The sequence below is a fragment of the Cuculus canorus genome, chromosome 8, assembly GCF_017976375.1.
Source record: "Cuculus canorus isolate bCucCan1 chromosome 8, bCucCan1.pri, whole genome shotgun sequence".
In the NCBI taxonomy this organism is placed as follows: Eukaryota; Metazoa; Chordata; class Aves; order Cuculiformes; family Cuculidae; genus Cuculus; species Cuculus canorus.
Window position 1 is genome coordinate 1,516,668 of NC_071408.1, and position 21,018 is coordinate 1,537,685.

The following is a 21,018-nucleotide window of genomic DNA, read 5'->3' on the forward strand; positions in this document are numbered from 1 at the left end:
CGGCTGGTCCTGCTCCGGGTCCCACTGCTGAGCTCCCACGCAAATGCCGAAAGCCCCACCTCCTGCCCACGAGGGGAGATTGAGCCCAGTGTGCGATCGGGCTCCGTAAACAGTTTCACACGCTTGTGTAACTTCCCCTGGGTTCCAGGGATTTGCGCCTATTGATGTCAGGGTCAGCGGCAGGTTGGGAGCTCTCAGGAGAAAGAATCTCACACAAATCAGGTTCCCCCCAAACTTGGATCACACGAGAGCGATGGCACAGGGCGACGGCTTTTCCTTTACCCTTGGGGTGTGACAGGAGGTAAAAATCCTGGCTGCAAACTAAGCTGAGACCATCCTGGCGAGGTTCCTCTGGCGTGTTATGAAAGGCAGGCAGTGTTCTATAATGGCTGTCTGCTTTGGGTGGTGTTTGAGATTAATCGTCCCCCTTATCCCTCGGATATCTGCACAAAGGGGTTATACAGAGCTGCTGTGCAATTCTGCCGTGCCTGCGGAACACAAAGCAGAGCCGGACTCCTCGGGTAACCCGCTGCCGCTCCAGCCGCACCGCTGCAGTAGGGCAGAGGAAACTCCAGTCTCATTCGGAGAACGACTCCTACATTTGGCTGTGCAAATTCCTTGCAGCCAAATTCAGCCGAGCTCCCTGGGACACTGGAAATCAATCGCCGAGAATGACTTCTAACAGGAAACGTGCTTTGCTTGCAGAGAACTTCGTCAGGAGGCTGTGTAATACCCTCCTATTCGGAAATGGGGAAGGAAAAGCCCAAACCCGTGCCAAATCGCAGACATATGTGGAAAGCCAGGAAGCTTTCTGAAGCCGCTCTTCACGTGGCAAACTCATGGAGCCCCTTGGGACGCGCTGAGGCCTGGAATACGGGACTGGTTCTCTGCATGCTTTGTACCTTTAATTTGCAGAGCAGTCTTTCAGTCCTGCCTGTCTCCGGCTTGGGTCAAACGGGAGAACCTGCAGTGCGTTTTGGAGGAGCAGAAGCTGCTATTTCATGGTCGTTGCTCAGGAGCCGCAGGCGTGCGGAGGTGTGAGGTTAGCCGTTATGTTATTCTCTCACCCTAACCCTCCTGTCGAGTGTTTACCAGTAATTATTTTCTCCGGAGTAGAGAAGGCCATGTGAAAAACTTCCCGGCCACAGCAGTCTGGCAAACCTCAACGGATTTACCCCAATCACGAGCACGGAGAAGTATTGCCTTGAAAGAGGGGCAATTAATCTGTAGCCAACGGCAACCCCGCTGCGCATTCTCATTCTGCTTCTGAAGCAGAGGGGCCCAGAACAAATCCCCGGTTGGTTTGTATGTGTCCAACTGATCTTTCTGTCTCGGACAAAGAGCCAACTGTTCCTGGTGGAGTAGCCCGAGGTGGGAGAACAATCCTCAGTGTTTTCCTGAGAGGCTGTTTTCCAACACTCTTGTTTTTCACGCAGAAGTTCAGAGAACGTGTTGACAGTTGGACAAGACAGCAGAGCGGGCGTGAGGATGCGTCTTCTGTCCACAAGTCTATACATACCCAAACTGTACATAATTAATTAGATGGGTGGGAAAGTGTTATAAATACTCAATCAATCGTAATTTCTGCAAAAGATTGCTTTATTATATTTATATGGGAAAGCATTAGAAGCAAACAGCGCTGGGGAGTCTCCGCTCCACCAACAACGCACACCTAAGTCCGAGTTCTCAGTTCCTTTTCTATTATCCTGCAGGTCGATATTGTCCATGCGGCGATCTCCTTTTCATTTTCCTTATCTTCACTTCTGTACTTTGAACTCAGTTTCCTGCACGAGGTATCTTTCAGGTCGTTATCAAGTTAATCCGCAGTCTCCTGCTATTGTTCCATGCCTCCCTAGGGGGTCCTTACTCAGGCTCCGAATCATTCCAGCAAGCCTTCTTCCCTATCATCTGTAATGCTAATTCGCAGGTCGTGCACCAACAGGCGTTACATTGTGTTTTCTGGCACGAATTACATCTATATTCTTCACAAAAGGAGTGATGGAAGCTGACACAGTCTCACTGGTGTATACGGATAGGGGAACATCTGCGTACAATAACGCTGTATCTCTTGCCCTTTACACAGGAAAATAACGTGAAAGAACCGTTCTGGCACCTCGAGGTCCCGGTAGTTTGCAGAACGTATAGCGGGGAAGCTCGAGAGCGTACGTACACTGCTGGTTTGCGTGGTTGTACTGCACGGGGAAAAGCAAAACCGGGCGGTAATAAAGGCTCCCACTGCTTATATAAATACCAACTTCTCCTTCTACGCTCTAATGCAAAGAGTTGCTGCCCACAGAGCTGGAAATGCACTAATTGAGTCTCGAAGGCAGCCTGTGCCGCCTCTGTTTGATGCTTTATAGATCCATATGTCTGGGTCCTGGCTGGTGCTTTCTAGAACAGCCGACAAAGCAGTGTTTTTCTGTACTGTTGCCTTAAACTCGAGGAGCAGAGCTGAGGGCACAGGCACAGAAAAGGATGTGGTGTGTAACGGGGTTTTACTATTTTCAGCAGGGTCTTCGGGGCAGAACACCGTAACGAATTTGTACTTCAGTGCTGGCATTTCAATTCAGCAGCTTCCGTTGGAGGAGCACAAGGATGAGCCCGCGTTACGATCACTTGTGATTTCCATTTATTTACCTACGCTTGCCTCTAACAAACCCAGACACAAGACTTCAGCAAGGTGGTGTAAAGCAGAAATGCTTACATCTGCCCTTGGCAACGTGACAGTAGCTGCTGTCAGATTGATGCCGGTGTGTGCTAAGTTGCCTTTACCCCTCCAGGCAAGCGCAGACTGCTTTGCGCAAAAAAGGTGAGTCTTTTCCACTGACCTAATTGTGTCAGGATTGGAGAAACCTGGCAAAAATGCTTTGTTACGGTGTGGTTAATGATAACGTGGAGTTGTGTTCTTATCACTGACACGCGTGTAGCCTAAACTCATCTCCCAAAAGAAGCCTCTTATCTTCTTGCTCTAAAGAAAGAGAGCGCCTGCTAGCAGACTATTTTATAGCTTATTCTCGCTTCCAGCAAAGAAAATTAAGAAGCATAAGCATGTCATTTCCTAAGGAAGCGGCTGAATGTACTGTAATGCTGTTCTAAGGAGATTCCATGTTATTCTTTGCACTTTGTGGAAATGAAATCGCTGCCATAGCTGTGATAGGAGACCTTATGCACTACCCCCCGTGCTTTGTGTCAGCGCTCCAGTTTGGTACCATTGGACTGGATAAGTCATTTGCTTTCTGGAAATGCATATGTGGATTTTGTCTGTCTGCTTTTTGCCTGGTTCCAGCTATAATTTGTTTGTTACAAATGACAGATGAAGCTCTCGCGTCTCCCTTCTACCTGGAACGTTTGACTCACTGACAGCATTTCCTGAGATCTTTCTACGTGAGTGACTCCCGCTCACATCCAGCAATTGTGTGGAACATCCAACACCACTCAGAGCACTCTTTACTTGGCATTTTCCAAGACTTCTCTGCCTAAAGTCACAGTCTGGAATCATTCTACGTTTGGAGAACTAACCTTAAATTAATCTTTCTTTTCAGAAATATTTTTTTTTTGAAGAATAGCACCTGATTTTTGTTGTTTTCACTGATGAAACAGTCGCAGCCCTGAACCGGGGAGTGATGGGCTGGAGCAGCTCTGACATTTCTCAGAATGTCTCTAAACTACTCTAAGGTTTTACTCCCCCCTCGAGGCAGCTCTAAACCACTGTATACCTCTTTTAAATTGCTCTAAAAGTCCTTTAATCCTATCTAAATCTCTGTATTGCTGCAAGAGGCAATTGCCTCAAAACAGTTGTGGTTTACACAACTCGAAGTGGTCACTAAACCACTCTAAAACTCAGCCCTCAACAGCCACTAAATGGCTCTGAATATCTCTAACAATTTACCACCACCTTTAAAATGCCTTTAAACTTCCCATAACCAACTCTAAACATCTGAAAAATAGCCCCAAATTCCTCCAAAACTGCTAAAAGCACACAAAGCAGTTCTGAGGAGCTGTAGTACCCCTTTAAGGAGGGCGAGGGTCCTCTAAACCGAATTAAAGTCTTTACAAACCTCCTCTTAGCAGCTTTCACAGTTGTCTGATCTTACCTAGAACTCCTCTGGATTGATCTGAAGATCCCCAAATTTCCTTTGGGCCTCTTAAACGTCTTCAAGGGCGCTAAAACTCCTTGAATATGCTCTGAATTCCTCTAAAATACCACCAGACAGCTACAAAATGTCTCTGATGAGCTCTTAAAGAGCTGTTATTACAGCCCCTCAATTACACCTTTGAAAATCAAATATTTCACTGGTTCTAAGACACTCCAGGGTGCCCCTGAACCAGTCTGGACTTCTATAAACAGCTCCAGAATACCTCTAAAATGCACTACACAGCTCTACAACACCTCTAAACACCTCTGAAACTCTTCTAATCAGCTATAAATTCCTCTAAAACCTCCACTCTACAACTCTGAAATTCCTCTAAATAACACTACTCCCTAAAATTCCTCCACACTGATTTAAGCAGCAGTAAAAGGCTTCAGAATGCATCTCGGACCCTTCCCAGTCTCCGTGCGACCAGTCTGGAACTCCCTACTGCAATTCTGAAACTCCTGTGTAGAGAAACAACTGAAACTTCTCTGAGGTCCTGTAAAACACCACGCTGAAGCTAACTCTTCCAAAGCCCCTGTAAACAGTTCTAAGCAGCTCTGAAGTCCCGTAAAGTGTGCCAAAACTCCCGTAAAGCACTCGAAACAACTATGACCTCCTTTACCTCTTCTAAACCTCTCCCAAAAACCTCAGAACTGATCTAAAACCCCATCTGTGTTGCTATTAACAGCACTAATGTGCCTCTAAATACATCTAAAATGCCTCTAAATCTCTATTGTACGGCTCCAAACTGCTTCTACACAGCTCTAAAATTCCTCCCAAGAACAAAACAGCTCTAAACCTCTTGGAGACCAATCTGTAACTGCTACGCTCTTCTAAGCAGCTCTAAACCACTTCAAGGTACTGTAAAACTTCTTTCATATGCCTTCAGCAGCACAAATAACTCTTAAAATACTCATAAAATATCTTCTGACCTTTCTCTGAAAGGCACTACAGAGCACTGAGCTGTTGTGGAACCTCCCAAAATACGCTGTGGGTCTGGAGCCAACGCTGCTTAACCTCTTCATTAATGACCTGAGTGATGGAGCGGAGAGCACCCGCAGAAGTCGCAGAGGGACCTTGGCAGGCTGGAGAAGTGGACGGACGGTGAACTTCAGCAAAGGCAAGGGCAACGTCCTGCAGCAGGGGAGGAATAAGCTCCCGCAGCAGTACGGGCTGGGGAGCGCCCAGTTGGAAACCAACTTGGCCGAAGAGGACCTGGGGGTCCTGGTGGACAAGCAGAACGTGAGTTGGCAATGTGACCTTGCCAGAGGTTGAGGGAGGTTGTTCTTCCCCTCGTCTCAGCGCTGGTGAGACTCATCTGGAGTGCTGGGTTCCCCAGCAAAGGAAAGACATGGACTTCCTAGAGCGAGTCCATCACAGGTGATTGTGGGATTGGACAATCTGTCTTACAAAGAGAGGCCGAGAGAGGTGGAACTGTTCAGCCTGGAAAAAGAGAAACTACCCATAGGGATGGAAGAGCATAGGGAAGAGGGGACTTCTGAAGAACGAGATGACCCTCAAAGAAAAGAAAAACACGCATGCTTTGTGAGAACCCGTTGATAGAGGCAAACCCCAGAGAAAGGCATCTCTGCACGTGAACAGCCCACAGTGAGCATATTTTGGAGTGGAGGAGGAATACCACAACTCCAAACTCCTGAGATTATTATGTGACTACGTGAAAAATGTGCTGCCAGTGCCCACAACAACGAGGGATTGTTCTCTTTACTGCAGGCTCCGGGCGCTCACAAGACGCGCTCTAGTGGAAGATTGGAAAGCACACAGTGAGGGCCGAATGCTTTATTGCACCCATTCCAGGGATGGGTGTCGAAAACCCAAATCGTTATCCCCAGGAAGCAAACCAAGCCCAGAGGAGAGCTGCAAGCTGCAGGCGTTCAAGGAAGACCCAGTGATGCTTTTTGGTGGTCGGTCCATATGCATTCTCTATGGCCTTTCATAACCTCTCTTCTTCTGAGTTTGGTAACAGCCACGAACGTGTGCAGGGCTCCGCCTGGTCTGGAGGTGCTGATGGTCTGGGGAGCAGATCTGCCTGGAGATGGTTTGGATTTCAGAGCAGCTGTGGTTGCGGTGGGGCCCACACTCTGCACGTGGTGCGCATCTGGTAAAACCACCTCGGAGAAGGAAACGGGAGCCACATGGGCTACACACGAAGAGTGGTTTTAGCTCCCCATGAGCCATTGTTTTCTGCTCACTTGTCGTAGCCTGACATCCATTTGCCTTTCTCACACAGCGGTGTGTGTCCCCCAGAGCCAGGGCACTGCACTGGTGTTGGGAGTGCTTCCAGCACCACAGAAGAACAGAAAACAGGCTGTTGGAAGTGTGAGAGATGAGGAAACGTGGAGCCAAAGCCTCTCCTGGTTGAAGTCCTTGTGCCGTCCTGCATCCTCCGCAGTGTGAGCTGCACCCGCGTCTCACCTTCACCTCTCGTTTCTCTGCGTCTTGTGGGTTTTGGTGCATGGTGTGGTTTTTCTCTTCACACATTATACCTTTATATGTTATTGGTTGTGGTTTCTTTTACCCAAATAGTGATAATTTGTAGAAGAACTGCAAATCAGAGGCAGAGTGTAATAGAAGGTCCCCACCACAGCAGGCATCCATCAGAAATAAGGAGTGTCTGTGGAGCTTGCAGGTAGCTAACCGTGGCGAGGAACAGAACAGCTGAACGCAACCTCTGCTTTACCAAAGTGGGACCAAAGCACAGAGGTTAATGGGTGGCTCATTTCTTCAATGCCACAGCTTTTAAATGTGATGCTGAGTACAGATTTGAGACCGTGAGGACGAAATGTGCACATTTGTCCCTTAAAAGAAAAGCAGAGATGTAAGATGAGTTGGGACGATGATGAGTTTTTTGGGTGTACGGGATTTTATTTTACGATAATGATAATATGTTGGTGCTTACTCTTAAAATACTGAGCTGTAGTTCTAGGTTTCATCTCCAATCGCACCTTTGTTTTTGTCTGTGAATAGAGAAAACACAAAATTTGACAAATTCGTCTGGAAACAATCTTTTAATAAGAGAGGCTCTTTATCACCGTTCTTAGGTCTTCGCAAGCTTTTGGCATGCCCTCTGCTGCTCGTTCCCTTTACGACAAGGCAGTGTGGGTTTGCTGCCTCAGTTACCACCACGAGCCTTTCAAAGTCCTTCTCGTTCAGTGGCACTTGGACTGCAGAACATCTGTTTTTCTATTGATGCCGAAAATGCCAACGAATTAAACTCTCTAAGATTCGTTTTGGAGTTTTAGGAAGGAAGCATCCTTTATCGGGGATGGGATCTCCATCAACCGCATGCAGCGAGACGAGAGCTGGGACAGAAGAGATTCCCCACTTCCATGCTTATGGATACATTTTCCCAGAAATCTCGCGCATATTCTATTACTTTTCAGGGACTAATTTTAACGTTATGAAACTTCACAACAGTCAAAACTCCCGGCTCCAGCTCTGTCTGACCTTGCCATTTTGGATAAGACAGAGCCTCCAAACAGAGGCGATTACAGCAGACCCTCTGTTCAGCACAGATCACGCTTCACACAAGACATTATCGTTTTCAAAGAAAGAACAGTGTCTGAAAAACATCTTTTAAAGAAAACACTGTATCAGAGGGACGTGCTGGTTAAGTTTCAAAACCCACAACTGCTTAGAGGAAACTTAATTGTACTTCAGCTTAAATTAAAATATTCCACTTTGAAATATTCCATATATTGTATCGCTGTTAAAGTGTGCACGGGATGTGTGTCTCTAAGCAGCTTCAGGAGGGACTTGGATGCTGTTCATCACAGCAGAAGCATGAACTTAGAATCATAGTTAGAATCATATCCGGGGAACTACAGGCCTGTCAGTCTCACCTCAGTGCCAGGGAAAGTCATGGAACAGGTAATCTTGAGTGCTATCATGAAGCACATGCAAGAGAACCGGGTGATCAGGCCCAGTCAACATGGGTTTACAAAAGGCAGATCTTGCCAAACTAACCTGATCACCTTCTATGACAAAATCACTCAACTACTGGATGGGGGAAAGGCTGTGGATGTAGTCTTCTTGGACTTCAGTAAAGCCTTTGACACAGTTTCTCACAGCATTCTGCTTCAGAAACTGTCAGCCTCTGGCCTGGACAGGCGCACACTCTCCTGGGTTGAAAACTGGTTGGATGGCCGGGCCCAGAGAGTGGTGGTCAATGGAGTTAACTCCAGCTGGAGGCCAGTCACAAGTGGAGTTCCTCAGGGCTCAGTACTGGGTCCAGCTCTGTTCAATGTCTTTATCAATGACCTGGACGAAGGCATTGAGTGCACCCTCAGCAAGTTTGCAGATGACACTAAGCTGGGAGGAAGTGTCGACCTGCTGGAGGGTAGGGAGGCTCTGCAAAGGGATCTGAACAGGCTGGACTGCTGGGCCGAGACCAATGGGATGAGGTTTAATAAGACCAAATGCCGGGTCCTGCACTTGGGGCACAACAACCCTATGCAGCACTACAGACTGGGGGAAGAATGGCTGGAGAGCTGCACAGAAGAGAAGGACCTGGGGGTGCTGGTTGACAGCCGACTGAACATGAGCCAGCAGTGTGCCCAGGTGGCCAAGAAGGCCAATGGCATCTTGGCTTGTATCAGAAATGGGGTCTCCAGCAGGTCCAGGGAGGTTATTCTCCCTCTGTACTCGGCACTGGTGAGACCGCACCTCGAATACTGTGTTCAGTTCTGGGCCCCTCACCACAAGAAGGATGTTGAGGCTCTGGAGCGTGTCCAGAGAAGAGCAACAAAGCTGGTGAGGGGGCTGGAGAACAAGTCTTATGAGGAGCGGCTGAGAGAGCTGGGGTTGTTTAGCCTGGAGAAGAGGAGGCTGAGGGGAGACCTTATTACTCTCTACAACTGCCTGAAAGGAGGTTGTGGAGAGGAGGGAGCTGGCCTCTTCTCCCAAGTGACAGGGGACAGGACTAGAGGGAATGGCCTGAAGCTCCGTCAGGGGAGGTTCAGGTTGGATATCAGAAAAAAATTCTTCACAGTAAGAGTCATTGGGTACTGGAACAGCTGCCCAGGGAGGGGGTTGAGTCGCCTTCCCTGGAGGTGTTTAAGGAACGGGTGGATGAAGTACTTAGGGACATGGTTTAGGGAGTGTTAGGAACGGTTGGACTCGATGATCCAATGGGTCCTTTCCAACCTTGTGTGATTCTGTGATTCTGATTCTGTGATAGAATCGTTTGGGTTGGAAGGGGCCCTAAAGCCCATCCAGTTCCACCCCCTGCCATGGGCAGGGACACCTCCCACTGGATCAGGGGCTCCAAGGCCCATCCAACCTGGCCTGGAACACCTCCAGGGATGGGGCAGCCACAGCTTCTCTGGGCAACCTGGGCCAGGGCCTCACCACCCTCAGCGTGAAGAAATCCCTCTTTACATCTAGAACTTCTGTCTCTCGTGCAGCTCCGGGGCGTGTGGGTAGACAACCAGAGCGGAGCCGATCTTGTCTGAGCTTCTTCTGCTGCAAACGCGCTTTCCTCACTATATTCCACCACCAGCAAAAAGACATCCTCCCCTTTTTTTCCAACAGTGATTTGTGTCTGGGCAGAAATCCCTGCTGAAATCCAGAGAGCTGTTAACAAGATGCTCCCAAATCTCCTGCCTGGATGCTCTGCTGTCCATCTTGGCTACGACGTTGCGTTCCTCCCGCAAAGCCTGGGGTAGAGCCCGGCGCCTCCTCAGCTCTCCCGGTATTGTAATCTAAAGTTTGCAAGTGGTGCTTCTCAATCCAAGCGAGCCTTAGCTTTTAGCCATGGGTTGTAGCGTGCCGGTTGTGGCGAGCTGTTGTGCGGGGACGTCAGAGGAAGCTGGGAGGAGAGCAGAGGGCGATGCGGCGATGCTCTCGGCGGAGAGCTGTCAGCTGATCGGCCCAGCTGCCATCCGCCTCCTGCCTGCTCAGCGATTTTTCATATCCAAGCATTTAGACACCCTGTGGGGAGCGGAGCCGGGAGCAGCCGCGGCCGTCCTTTGGGAAGGGCTTTGAGCCCGGGGTCTCTGCAAACCCCATCTCCCTCCTGGGCTGCCGGCGTTACCAGGAGTGTGCTAGACCACAGCCTGCCTGGAGGAAACGGGACTGAACCCTCCCTGCAGCCGCTGCTCCCAGACCTGTCCTGCGCTAAGCCACCCTTCCAAGCAACCAAAAGGCTGTTTGTTCTCTCCAACCAAAGGTAACAGCCTTGCAAAGTCCCCTTTGTCCCAACTCTGCCTGTCCAGTTTTGCTGTTAACAGAAGTCGGACTGAGCTGAACTGAAGATGGTAATAATTTTTATCTCTTTCTTTTCCAAACAGCTCGATGACACCCAGAAAGAAGTTACGAGGTCTCGTAGCCGCTACAATCACTCCAATGACTCCTGACGGGTGAGTCCTCAAAGATGCACTGATTACTGTTACTTTACACCCCCGTTTTCCTTCTTTCTTATTTGGAACTAATTTGTTTTGGTTTGCTTTAAAAAAACAGATTTCTGGTGGGATGGGGAAACTCCTGGGTTGGTCCTTCTAGGACCGGAGCGGGATCCTTTAGCCTCTGCACCTTCCTGTTGCCCAGCAAGTGCTGGGGGTCTGGGTTTAGAGAGTTTGGATCAGTGTCACATCTCTTTGTCTGCTGCTTTTGTAGATGCCAACTAAATCACAGTAAGGTTATATCTATGATCTTTAAGGTCCCTTCCAACCCTAACTCTTCGATGATTCTATATACGTAGAATATTGCGGTATTTTCACATGTTAAGGAAAATCACAATCCCAGTTGAAAAGAGCTCTTGAGAGCTAGAAAACAATCATGAAAACGTGAAAGCCTGTTAGATTTTTCTTCCTCCTGGCTAACCCATGCCTGTGTTCGTGTGCGTACGTGCGTGTGTGCAGAGAGTTGGTTTAAACCTGAAGAAAATACTGCAAGGACTGCGCAGTTCTGAAAATAACATCTGAGTGAAGATCGGCACGTGTTTGTGAGGAAGGCGGTGAAGTTTTGCCAGCGCAGCCCTCCGAATGGGAGCCTTTGCTTTTTAAAGCGTGGTACTCTCTCGGTCAGGGAGCGCATTTGCATTGCAGGCACTGCTTCATTTCTTGCTTTAGAGGAAACATTTCTGGTGTAGTTGTTGGTTACTACTCAAATTTATTGCAGCATGGTACGTGGAGAGTGCTGATACATTCTGTGAAAGCAGCTGTGAAATTGTGGGTGATGTCTGAACCCACTCAAGGTCCCAGGACCGACTTCCAGACTATAGGGCTGGTCTGTACATCTGACAAACGAACCCGGCAGTGAAATGTTATACACCGATCAACAAAATAAGTTTGTCACACAGAGAAGATAAACCTAGAATGCAGTTTCCCCTGTTTGCAGGGAAGTCTGTTGCTTTCCTCATCCTTTCACGTGAGGGAGAGGTCAAAGTCACATCCAACAGATGCCGTTTCACGGTCTGTGTCCAGCAGTTACAAGTGAAGTTTAACTATTTGCCAGCACTTGCACAAATGTCTTTGTGCTCTCAAGAGGACTCCTGTTTCCCTCAACAGTCAAAAAGGTTTGAGAGCCTCTCTTTCTCTCTTACCTCCCCTCAAAAGGTCCTTTGCCGTGACGAGCCTGCAGTAATTAGAGGTTAGAACAGTGAACTTCTTGTTGTGAAGAAGAGAACGCGGAAGAAAGGATTCAGAACTGAACTGTTCCCTTAAATGTTAAAAACGTGCTGAGGGTGTCGTACGTTGGGGTAATCTGTGTGTGTGCAAATGCAAGGCTTCAAAAATATGTGGGGTTTTTTTTGTTTTCTTAATCTCTAAGTTTAAGATATCTGTGGGTGGAGATTTAATGGTTGCTGAGGCTCCTAAGATTGCTTTCATTTCAGCCAAATTAACCTCCCGGTGATTGGTCAATACGTGGATTATCTGATAAGCAAGCAGAATGTGAAGAATGTTTTTGGTAAGTGCTTTTTTTAGCAGTAACTGCGTTACACTCCTTTTGTCCAGATCACAACTCTATGATAAGAGCAGTAGTGATAAGAGCAGTAGTGATAAGAGCAGTAGTGATAAGTGATACTGCCTGGTAAGAGCAGTAACGGGATGGACTGTGGATGCGGGATCATCCTAGACATTTATATTGACCAGCGGAAAGTGTGTAAGTGATAGTTAGCGCGTTTGCTGTTGCCCGCACCCCTTTTCTGTGTGGGATAAAATAAGCACTGCCTTCAAACGGTGACATTGCCAGAGATGGGTGGTTGATGCTGTCTTGGCAGAGAAGACTCAACTAAATGATTCTTCCCTTTGCCTGGGCAAGATACAATCCTCTGACTAAAATATCAGCTCAGGAATAGAGGGAATTTGATAAAAAGAAGCCCAGTGGGTTTCTTCTGGAGACCTGTGGTGCGCTGGGGGATTCCAAGGTGGTCGCTACCCCCATCCCTCTCTGTTCTGCCTCTGTCTCGGGGACCACTGCGGGGCAGCTGAGTAGAGAAACCAGCGTCTGCTAAAGCACTTTGTTCACGGCCGGGCATCGTTAAGTAAGCTCAAGTCAGTGATAAGATTTTGGTTCAAAACTTATGCGGAAAGAGTGCCAAGACAAAAAAGGAAAGCGTGGCAGGGATTTCAGCTATCCCAGTTTAATCTGTTGTTGTGATCAAACGTACTGACATCTTCTTGTTTTCCATGGGGTGCTTTAGGCCAGGTAGGACACGTGGTTTCTCTCACAACAGACTCCAGTTCTCAGGTCAGGCTCTGTCCTCGAGGTGGAGGAGAGGCAGTCGCTCTGCCGGCCAGGGGTGTGTTCCTCGGTGCTCTTGGCATGGCCTGGCTCACCTTGCAGGGGGAAGGAGGCAGCACCAGCTGAACGTGCTCGGGAAATTTCCCAGGGTCAGCAGCTGATTCTGCTTCCTCCGTCCCACCACTGCTGATCCCGAAACTCCCAGGTTTCTGGCACAAGCATTTAGTAATGCTAACGCTGCCATCCCCATACGGATGTTGCTGTGGACAATTTCTGTCTTAAAATGAGTTGGGGTACAATTATTTCTGTTTAATAGAATGAAAAGTGTCAATTCTTCTCTTCAGTAACCCAGCGCTTGTAGGCCAGACCTTAGCAAGTGTGTTGTGTTGTGTTGTGTTGTGTTGTGTTGTGTTGTGTTGTGTTGTGTTGAAACAGTGAACGGCACAACAGGAGAAGGACTGTCCCTTAACATCCAGGAGAGGAAGCAGTTGGCGGAAGAATGGGTCTGCCAAGGAAAAGACAAGTGAGTAGCTGGGAGTCAACAGGGGATTCTAGATCTCGAGTTATGGTATAGACATGCGTGATGCATTGCAAAGCCACATCTGCTGATGGGGTGGGGTTTTGGAGTATCTTGTTGTTGGCCTTTGTTCCCCGGCTCCTTTATCATAGAGGTGGGTGGTGTTGTCACTGCCAGTCAGCTGGTGTCCATTCCTCGTTCTTTGAGGAAGGGTATTGGACAGAAATAAACTGGTGCAAAGGCTCACAGTCCGTGTGGACATAAAGGAGAAACACAGAAATGGGACTGACGGACTGGAACGTGGGAGGTACCGCTGCCAGGAGCAGACAGGCGGTCAGAGGTGCTGCTGTGAGGCTGAACTCTTCTCATAGTTCTGCAGAGAAATAGGTTTAGAAAGCAAAGATATACTTTAATATACTTCCATTTTCCCAGCTTCCCCTTAAATCCTTAATGTCTTCATTTTAACTTCCTAATGACGTGCTAAGATTTGTCTTCATGATTCGTATTTCCCTATGTGTTTCTTTTTTCCACCCTGTGTGTCTGCTCTTCAGGTCAACACCAATTCAGCTCCCTTTTAGGTCTAATCTAGCCCAGCGAAGGCCTTGGGCTGCAGCTCCCTGATCGCCAGCGATTCACTTTGGCAGCCTATTTTTCACTGAAAGCTCCCCAAACCTTCTGAATTTGTTCTTGTGCAGATTGGACCACGTGATCGTTCATGTGGGGGCACTGAGTCTGCCAGAGTCCCAGGAGCTGGTGTGTACTTGATCCGTTTCCTTTCCACTAGATGTGTAATATGGATAAAGCAGATGTGCCTGCAGATGCTTTCCATTCTTTCTTTCACAGGCAAGACACGCAGCAGCTATAGGTGCTAGTGGCATTGCTGTAATAGCCCCCTTCTTGTTCAAACCCACCAATAAAGGTGAGTAGGTGTGACTGCCAGACCTGCTGAGGCCCTCTTATATTGCCCTCCAAACCTTCATCGTGGATAAAGGATTAACGGCATCTTCTTTCTTTGAAAAGCATTCGGATGGTAATATTTGCAGCCCTGTCCTGTCTGGTGTCATGCAAAAACAGAACCTAGAAGCATTTTTTAAAGATGGGAGATGTCAGAGTCTCCCAGTGAGAAGTGGAGAGGATGTCTCTTGGGATGTATTTTGTTAGGGTCTCGTAAAAAGAAGAGTTGCTTATGGAAAGAGTAGTTAACCAGTCTGTCTTCTGAATAGGTAGGATGGAGTACGCTTGATCTGGGCCGTGCTAGGAAGCAGTTGGTTCCATGCTGGACACTGACCAAGCCGATAAGCTGCTGGTACACAGGTGTGCCACCTGTTACTGAGGTGATCTGGTTTGGTTCTGAGCACCGAAGGGTACCTCAGCGCTTATAAATGGAGCATTTTGCTTTTAATACAATGGACCGCCTGAATTGAGGTTGTCTGAATTAATTATGAATGGAAGTGTTCGTATGAAAGCACCAGAAGGAACCAGAGTGGATTGCCAGAGTGGCTGGTATTGACAGCCGAGGACACGACCAGTGGCGATCAAACTGGTAAGCGCAGAGGAACAGCAGGAAGAGCAGCAGAAAACCTTCACTGATTGTATCAGGATGGCAGCGAGGTCTCAGCACGCAGCTGTTCCTGCTATGCCGGTGTGAGGACTGCCTAAGATTTATGAAGGATGCAGTGAACAAGATTCTCTGGAAGAATCTCAGCCATAAGAATAACTCTTTGATTGCTAAAAAGGTACCAAAAAGTTACCCAAAAATCTGTTCATCATCACCATCAAGCAGTGCCCCAGGGAGGCGAACGTGAACGCGATTCCTTGTGCTCTGGGTCGCACACGAGTGACGCCGGTGAGACCCCACGGGCACATGGGTCTGGCAGTTTGCATCTGTGAGAGCGTGCATGAGCTGTATCTGTTCAAAGAGCGAGTGTGAGTTACAGAAATGGGTTTAGTTTAGAATAAGTATCATCTTTGCCTTCCCCCAGGTCTTCCGCTGGGTTTTGTTACATTTCCTTTTGGTGATGCCTGCAGGTTTTCATAAGCTTGGCTCTGTATGGTGCACAAGCCATAGACAGCCTCTCCGCAGCCCCTGGCTGCCGGGGATCCAAACTGCCTTTCACTATGGATAGTTTCCTTCTTGATTGTTTTCTTCCAGATGAGCTGATTGCTTTCTTACAGAAGGTCGCGTCGGAAGCCCCTGCCGTTCCGTTTTATTACTATCACATTCCTCCTCTGACGGGCGTGAAAAGTAAGTAGCAGTGCTCAGTCAGCTCTTCCTGGGCTCACAGCAACCAAGACAGGAAAATAAAGTGGATTCCTCTTCATTAGTATAAAGTCATGGATTATGACTACTGAACAACTGGGATGGAGGAGGTGATGCTGACTGTGGCTTTGCAATCAGTGTGGATCAGGATAGGTAATTGCCTTGGATAACCATAGCTGAATGCTGATTTTTGCAAGGTAGTTACCACCATCTCTCTTGGTATATACTGACTGCTCGTGTTGGCTCGTAAATTACCCGTGAGACCACAGTGCTGCTCGAGTCTTACTGTTTATTTAGCAGAGGAATAGAAGGGAGATCTTTGCTTATTTGCTCTAGACAGCAGGTTATGTGCTGTTTCTGGATGGGTGACATTTATTTATTTATTCTCAAATACGTTGTTGCCAGTTCATTGCTGAATGAACTCCCTTCCCCAGGGGTTTTTCCCTTCCGATCTGGTAAAAGGAATGCTTCAGAGAGGGTGGAAACGTGTCTTTTGTATAACTCCGGGGAATAATCGTGCTGAAGTTGTCTTACTGGTTGTTTTAGAGCTGTATAGCTTAGTAGGCTCAGGCCAAAAGCAAACGACTTGTTAAAACAGCAGGTGTCCCTCTTGGGGAGAGGCAGGGAAGTCTCCCAGAACGGGGTGTGTTTCTTCATATGTTCTGCACAGTTCGTGTTGAAGAGTTGCTGGATGGAATAAAAGAGCGGATCCCCACCTTCCAGGGTGTGAAGTTCAGCGACAGGGACCTCTTGGACTTTGCACAGTGTATACACAAGCACGAGAGGGAACAGCTGGCATTTCTTTATGGGGTGGATGAGGTAAAAAGCTCCTCTTAAAAACTATTTCTTCTATGGCATTCTCTTGCTTTGGCCTTGGGGGAAAAAAGTAACCCTGGACATTCAGTGCCAGGTAGTTTTGCTGCTCCCTCCCACCATCCTTTTTAATTTAATTTTTTTTTTACATGAAGTAAAAATGTTTTTTTTTCTCCCTCTCCCCAAACTAGCAACTATTGAGCGCACTGGCAATAGGGGCACATGGAGCAGTTGGAAGGTCAGTATGGCTCGGACTCCTTCCCCTTGACACACACACCTTGTTCTTGTGTCTTCCACTCCCTACCCAGTATTTATCTCCCACTCTTTACCCAGTATCTCTCTAAATCCCTCCTGCACAGCGGGGTAAGGCCATACGGTACGAAGCAGACAGGCAAGGTAGCTCCAGCGCTGGCGATGGGACAGGCGTATAAGCTGGGATTTCGGAGTATGTTCCTTTGGGTGATTATTGCTGCAGTCTGTAAGCTCACCCAAAGGTTTAAAAGCATTTCTTTATCCTCACAGCGACTTTTTGAAGTAGGGGATCATTTTTATCTTCATTAGGTGGGTCAGGAACCGAAACCCTAAGAGGTTAAAGTCATTTACCTCAGTTCACATGAGAGGGCTGGGAGGAATAGGGCTCTGCTGAGTTTAATTTCCGCTTTGTCTTCTGCTCCCCACACCAGGCTGCTCAGCTGAATCACTGTGTAATAGCTGCGTTCTTGAGAGACGGCCCATTAAATGAATAAGCAACTGGAAAATTAAGTGATTGACTTGCTGTGTTGCCTAATTGTTCCTTTTTAATTTCAATTTTGAAAAGCAGTTCCATTTGGAAGGAACTGGGAAGAGAAATCTGCGCTCTAACCTCCTCCGTAGGGCTTGGCAGGCTTCAGATGCTCGACAGTATAAACCGCACACGGATTGCATGAATCTCTGGCATAATAATGGCATTCTTGTAATGTCAACAGTGAAAGCCTGTGGCTGCATCTTTTGTTTCAGTGGTTCGAAGCTCCCCTTTTGTGTTACTGATTCTATTTCTGGTTTGGTTTTCTTTGGCAGCACGTACAACTATTTGGGCCGAAAAACCAATCTGATGTTGGAAGCCTTTGCAAAGCCAGACCTTGCGTTAGCTCGGAAGTACCAGGTACGGTGTTGTCACAGTATCCTCAGTCTTTACCGGAGCTGTTTTCCGTGTGGTTTTGTCATCCATACCCTGAGGTAGCTTTATTAAAGCCAACTTCCTTCAGTCCCAATCTCCCCCCCGTTTGTTATTCATCTCTCCTCACCTTTTTGACCAGTCTTTTACTACCTTTTAACCAAGTTCTGCCTTACTCATCCTTCAGCCCTCTAATCTCCTCTGTGCAGAGTGAGCAACAGCCTGGCCTTTTCCCTCCGACAAGCCCACAGTGGCCAAGCCCCTTGGCTGGGAATATCCTGTTGATACTTTACCAGAAAGCCATCCCAAATCAGCTCAGCCGTCAGCCCTGTTGTTGCCGTGCTGCTTGAAGATCTGTGAGCAGCTCTGAGCAACCGCTATACAAACTATACCCTGTGGGTTTATGTCCCCCTGGGAGATGTGAGGCACCCTTCTTTTGCCTTAAAATAGAAGGGATTTCTGAGTGAATGCCTAAAAATATGCCTGAAGGATGATCTGCTCTGGGAAGTCTCTTCTCTAGGCAGTGGATATTCAGAGTTGTAAACCTTCAGAGCCTGATGTGAGAGTTCCCAGTGTTCTCAGACTGCTTGCAGTGAGGGTCAGCTTGAACAAGAGTGAGAGACAGAGAGGGAGCAATGGTTTTCTTCTATTCCAAAGGAATTCAGTTTGTATTTCCCATAGACCAGCCAGGTGGGCAAGGGCTTTTCTCCAAGCTGTGCAGCAGTTGTGTAAGATGTAAATATCTTAATATCTCCAGATGCTTTTACATCTTAAAATCAGGAGGAGTGAATAAACCACTGTCTGTCTCTGTTCTAGTTTCTGACCGGGGACTTTCTCAACTTTGTCATCAAACTAGGTGAGTCCTACACCGCATCTGGCCCTCATTATGTTTAAAAGTGCAAAGCTGGTGCTCCAAACTCTCATGTTGCTGTACTCTCAGAACTTCCTGAAAAACTGTGCAGTAAGAAAAGTTGCGTGTGCCGTTTCCCAAGTTAGTAGCAGCCGGGAGCTCAACAAACAGAGCTGACCAAACATCCCCAACAAATTCCCCTCTCACGTTCTTCCTTCTTCTGTGAAATCTCACAGCCTTAAAGCTGTGACTCTCTCTGACTTAACTTTTTTCTTATCCTGACTTTTTCCGTGGGTTGTTTTGTTCTGTCTCCAAAGCTTGTTTCTACAGAATCATTTTTCAGGAACAGCAGTGCTCAAGAAGGAAAACAGCTCCGATCCTTGTCTCTCCTGCCTTGCTATAATTTAGACTGTACAAGACCAAAGCATCTTAAAGTGGAACGACTTTTATAAACAAAACCAAGTTTTGATATAAAAAGCAATCAAAACCACCCAATTCAGAGTAGCGTAAGGAAACTAAACCAGACATTTCATGGCTTTCACTTAAAGAAGAGAACAGTTCACTGTGTTTTTGTTGCACACATGCAAGCCCAAATGAATCTAGCTGGGCTTTAGTGTGCGGTTGTATTACTTGGGTTAAAAGTCAGAAGAAACGCATTGTTATTTAGTCTTTGAGGTAAAGAGGCAAACACTCAATTCCCAGAGGTGCCTAAGGAGGCTGGAGCTATGGGCAGAGAGGCCACCTGAAGTTTCCCGTGGTGGTTCAAGCTGGTACTCGGTGTCATTGTCACATGGTGGTAGGATGTTGCTATACCCAAGGCTTGGTTTTATGTGAGTCTGCATCGGGGTAGCTCAAAGGTTGGGGTGATGAATTGGCTGGGATGGCTCAGCTTACCAGGGAAGGCAAATTTGAAGCCCTATTTTTGATTTTTGCTTGGTTTACATACAGAGGACTGGCAAGGGGAAAGGAGCACACACACAGCCCCAGCTGTCCGTAAAACTGACACAGTGGTTTGGGAAGTGCATGTTGAAGAAAATACTCTATTTAGTATTAGAGGGAAACAATAATGGTATAATTTATCGTTTTTTTACTGTAGTGTCTTTCCTGTTTGCCTGCATGATCATCTCTTAGTTATGCTGTTCTTGCTCCTGTGAAGGGATGTAAGCCTGGTTTATGCTGGATTACGCAGGAACTCTATGCTTTTTTGGACACCTCTACCGACATTGCTCTAAGCAAAATAACCTGTTGGTGACTTTTGTCCACCCAGGTTTTGGTGTTGCACAGACTAAAGCTGTGATGACTCTTGTTTCTGGCATTCCCATGGGACCTCCACGGCTTCCACTTGTTGATGCCTCTGAGGAGTTCATCGTCAAGGCCAAAGCCAAGCTGGACAGCATTGTGTGGCCTGACAGTGACTGATGTTCACTTCCATGTCGACCTCGATGTGGCAGCTCCTTTTCTGGGATTCGCCATCACTTGGCACGTTCCCCGTATGACGGGCTGAGATTTCTTTCAGGGAACTGGCAGCGAGCCTGAGCCCTTTCTTGTTAGGGCTGGCCTTGCTGGCACACGTGTAGCCACCTTCTTGTGCACCTTCACTCTGCTCCCTGGGAGCTCTGCACATCCCAGGACCAGCTGGTATCTTTTCATAAGAAATTAAAATAGCGAATTTTCCCCTGTTGAAGGATCCTGATTCCTTTTGTCTAGAAAAGAGGAAGATCCGTCTCCGCCCTCCCTCCATCTAGATCATACTTTGTCCTCTCCCTCCACGAGCATTTCCAGCAGGACACTGTGATCTTAGACACTGGTGTCGCACTATCTGTTTGCTCAGACTGGGATCTGACTGTCATGAAGTCAATAGCACACTGACTGTGTACATACAATCCTGGTGTTGTCTGATCTCTTTGTACATGCGCAGGGACACCTCCCACTGGATCAGGGGCTCCAAGCCCCATCCAACCTGGCCTTGAACACCTCCAGGGATGGGGCCGCCACAGCTTCCCTGGGCAACCTGGGCCAGGGCCTCACCACTCTCATCGTGAAGAAATTCCTCCTTATGTCCAGTCTAAATCTGCTCCTCTCCAGTTTACCCCCATTGCCCCTCGTCCTATCCCCACAAGCCTTTGTGAACAGCCCCTCTCCAGCTTTCTTGTAGCCCCTTCAGGTACTGGAAGGTGACTCTGAGATCTCCTCGGAGCCTTCTTTTCTCCAGGCTGAACACCCCCAACTCTCTCAGCCTCTCCTCCTATGGGAGGTGCTCCAGCCCTCTCATCATCTTTGTAGTCTTCTCTGGACCCGTTCCAACAGCTCCATCTCCTTATGCTGAGGATTCCAGACCTGAACACAATCCTCCAGATGAGGTCTCACAGGAGAGGAATAAAGGGGCAGGATCCCCTCCTCCCTGCTGGCCGCGCTGCTGGGGATGCAGCCCAGCACACGGCTGGTTTCTGGGCTGGGAGCGCACCTTGCCGGCCCCTCCCGAGCTCCTCACCCCCTACACCCGCAGCCCTGCCCGCTCTCCGCCCTCTTCGCTCCATTTCCGCCTTTCCCCACCACCTCCACCCCCTCCCACCATTTCCAGCTCCT

At 48.0% G+C, this 21,018-nt stretch overlaps 2 protein-coding genes across 3 annotated transcripts in view; both read left to right on the forward strand.

Moving 5' to 3' along the window:
* The first annotated feature begins 9,576 nt into the window (after positions 1–9,576).
* On the forward strand, positions 9,577–20,290 carry NPL (N-acetylneuraminate pyruvate lyase). Of its 2 annotated transcripts, XM_009560144.2 has the most exons (12): positions 9,577–10,323; positions 10,445–10,513; positions 11,989–12,062; positions 13,275–13,362; positions 14,052–14,109; positions 14,200–14,275; positions 15,509–15,601; positions 16,287–16,435; positions 16,621–16,667; positions 17,486–17,570; positions 18,399–18,438; positions 19,700–20,290. In XM_009560144.2, the coding sequence occupies exons 2-12, from the start codon at positions 10,449–10,451 to the stop codon at positions 19,849–19,851; spliced, it is 927 nt and encodes a 308-aa protein (XP_009558439.2). In that variant the 5' UTR covers positions 9,577–10,323; positions 10,445–10,448; the 3' UTR covers positions 19,852–20,290. The 2 variants fall into 2 exon arrangements, with proteins under 2 accessions (XP_009558439.2, XP_053928463.1); XM_054072488.1 differs by lacking the exons at positions 9,577–10,323; positions 10,445–10,513 and adding an exon at positions 11,423–11,670.
* DHX9 (DExH-box helicase 9) overlaps positions 17,515–21,018 on the forward strand; it is a 38,912-nt gene continuing 35,408 nt past the window's right edge. The window contains exons 1-2 of the mRNA XM_054072486.1: positions 17,515–17,570; positions 18,399–18,438. The gene's annotated coding sequence lies outside the window, so the exon portion shown is untranslated. The remainder of the gene's footprint in view (positions 17,571–18,398; positions 18,439–21,018) is intronic.

Excerpts from the sequence above, each read along its gene's own strand:
- NPL (XM_054072488.1), top strand. The coding sequence starts at position 11,471 with ATGCAGTTTCCCCTGTTTGCAGGGAAGTCTGTTGCTTTCCTCATCCTT. Across the intron at positions 14,110-14,199 it reads TGCCAGAGTCCCAGGAGCTG|GCAAGACACGCAGCAGCTAT; the intron begins GTGTGTACTTGA and ends TTTCTTTCACAG. Across the intron at positions 14,276-15,508 it reads GTTCAAACCCACCAATAAAG|ATGAGCTGATTGCTTTCTTA; the intron begins GTGAGTAGGTGT and ends GTTTTCTTCCAG.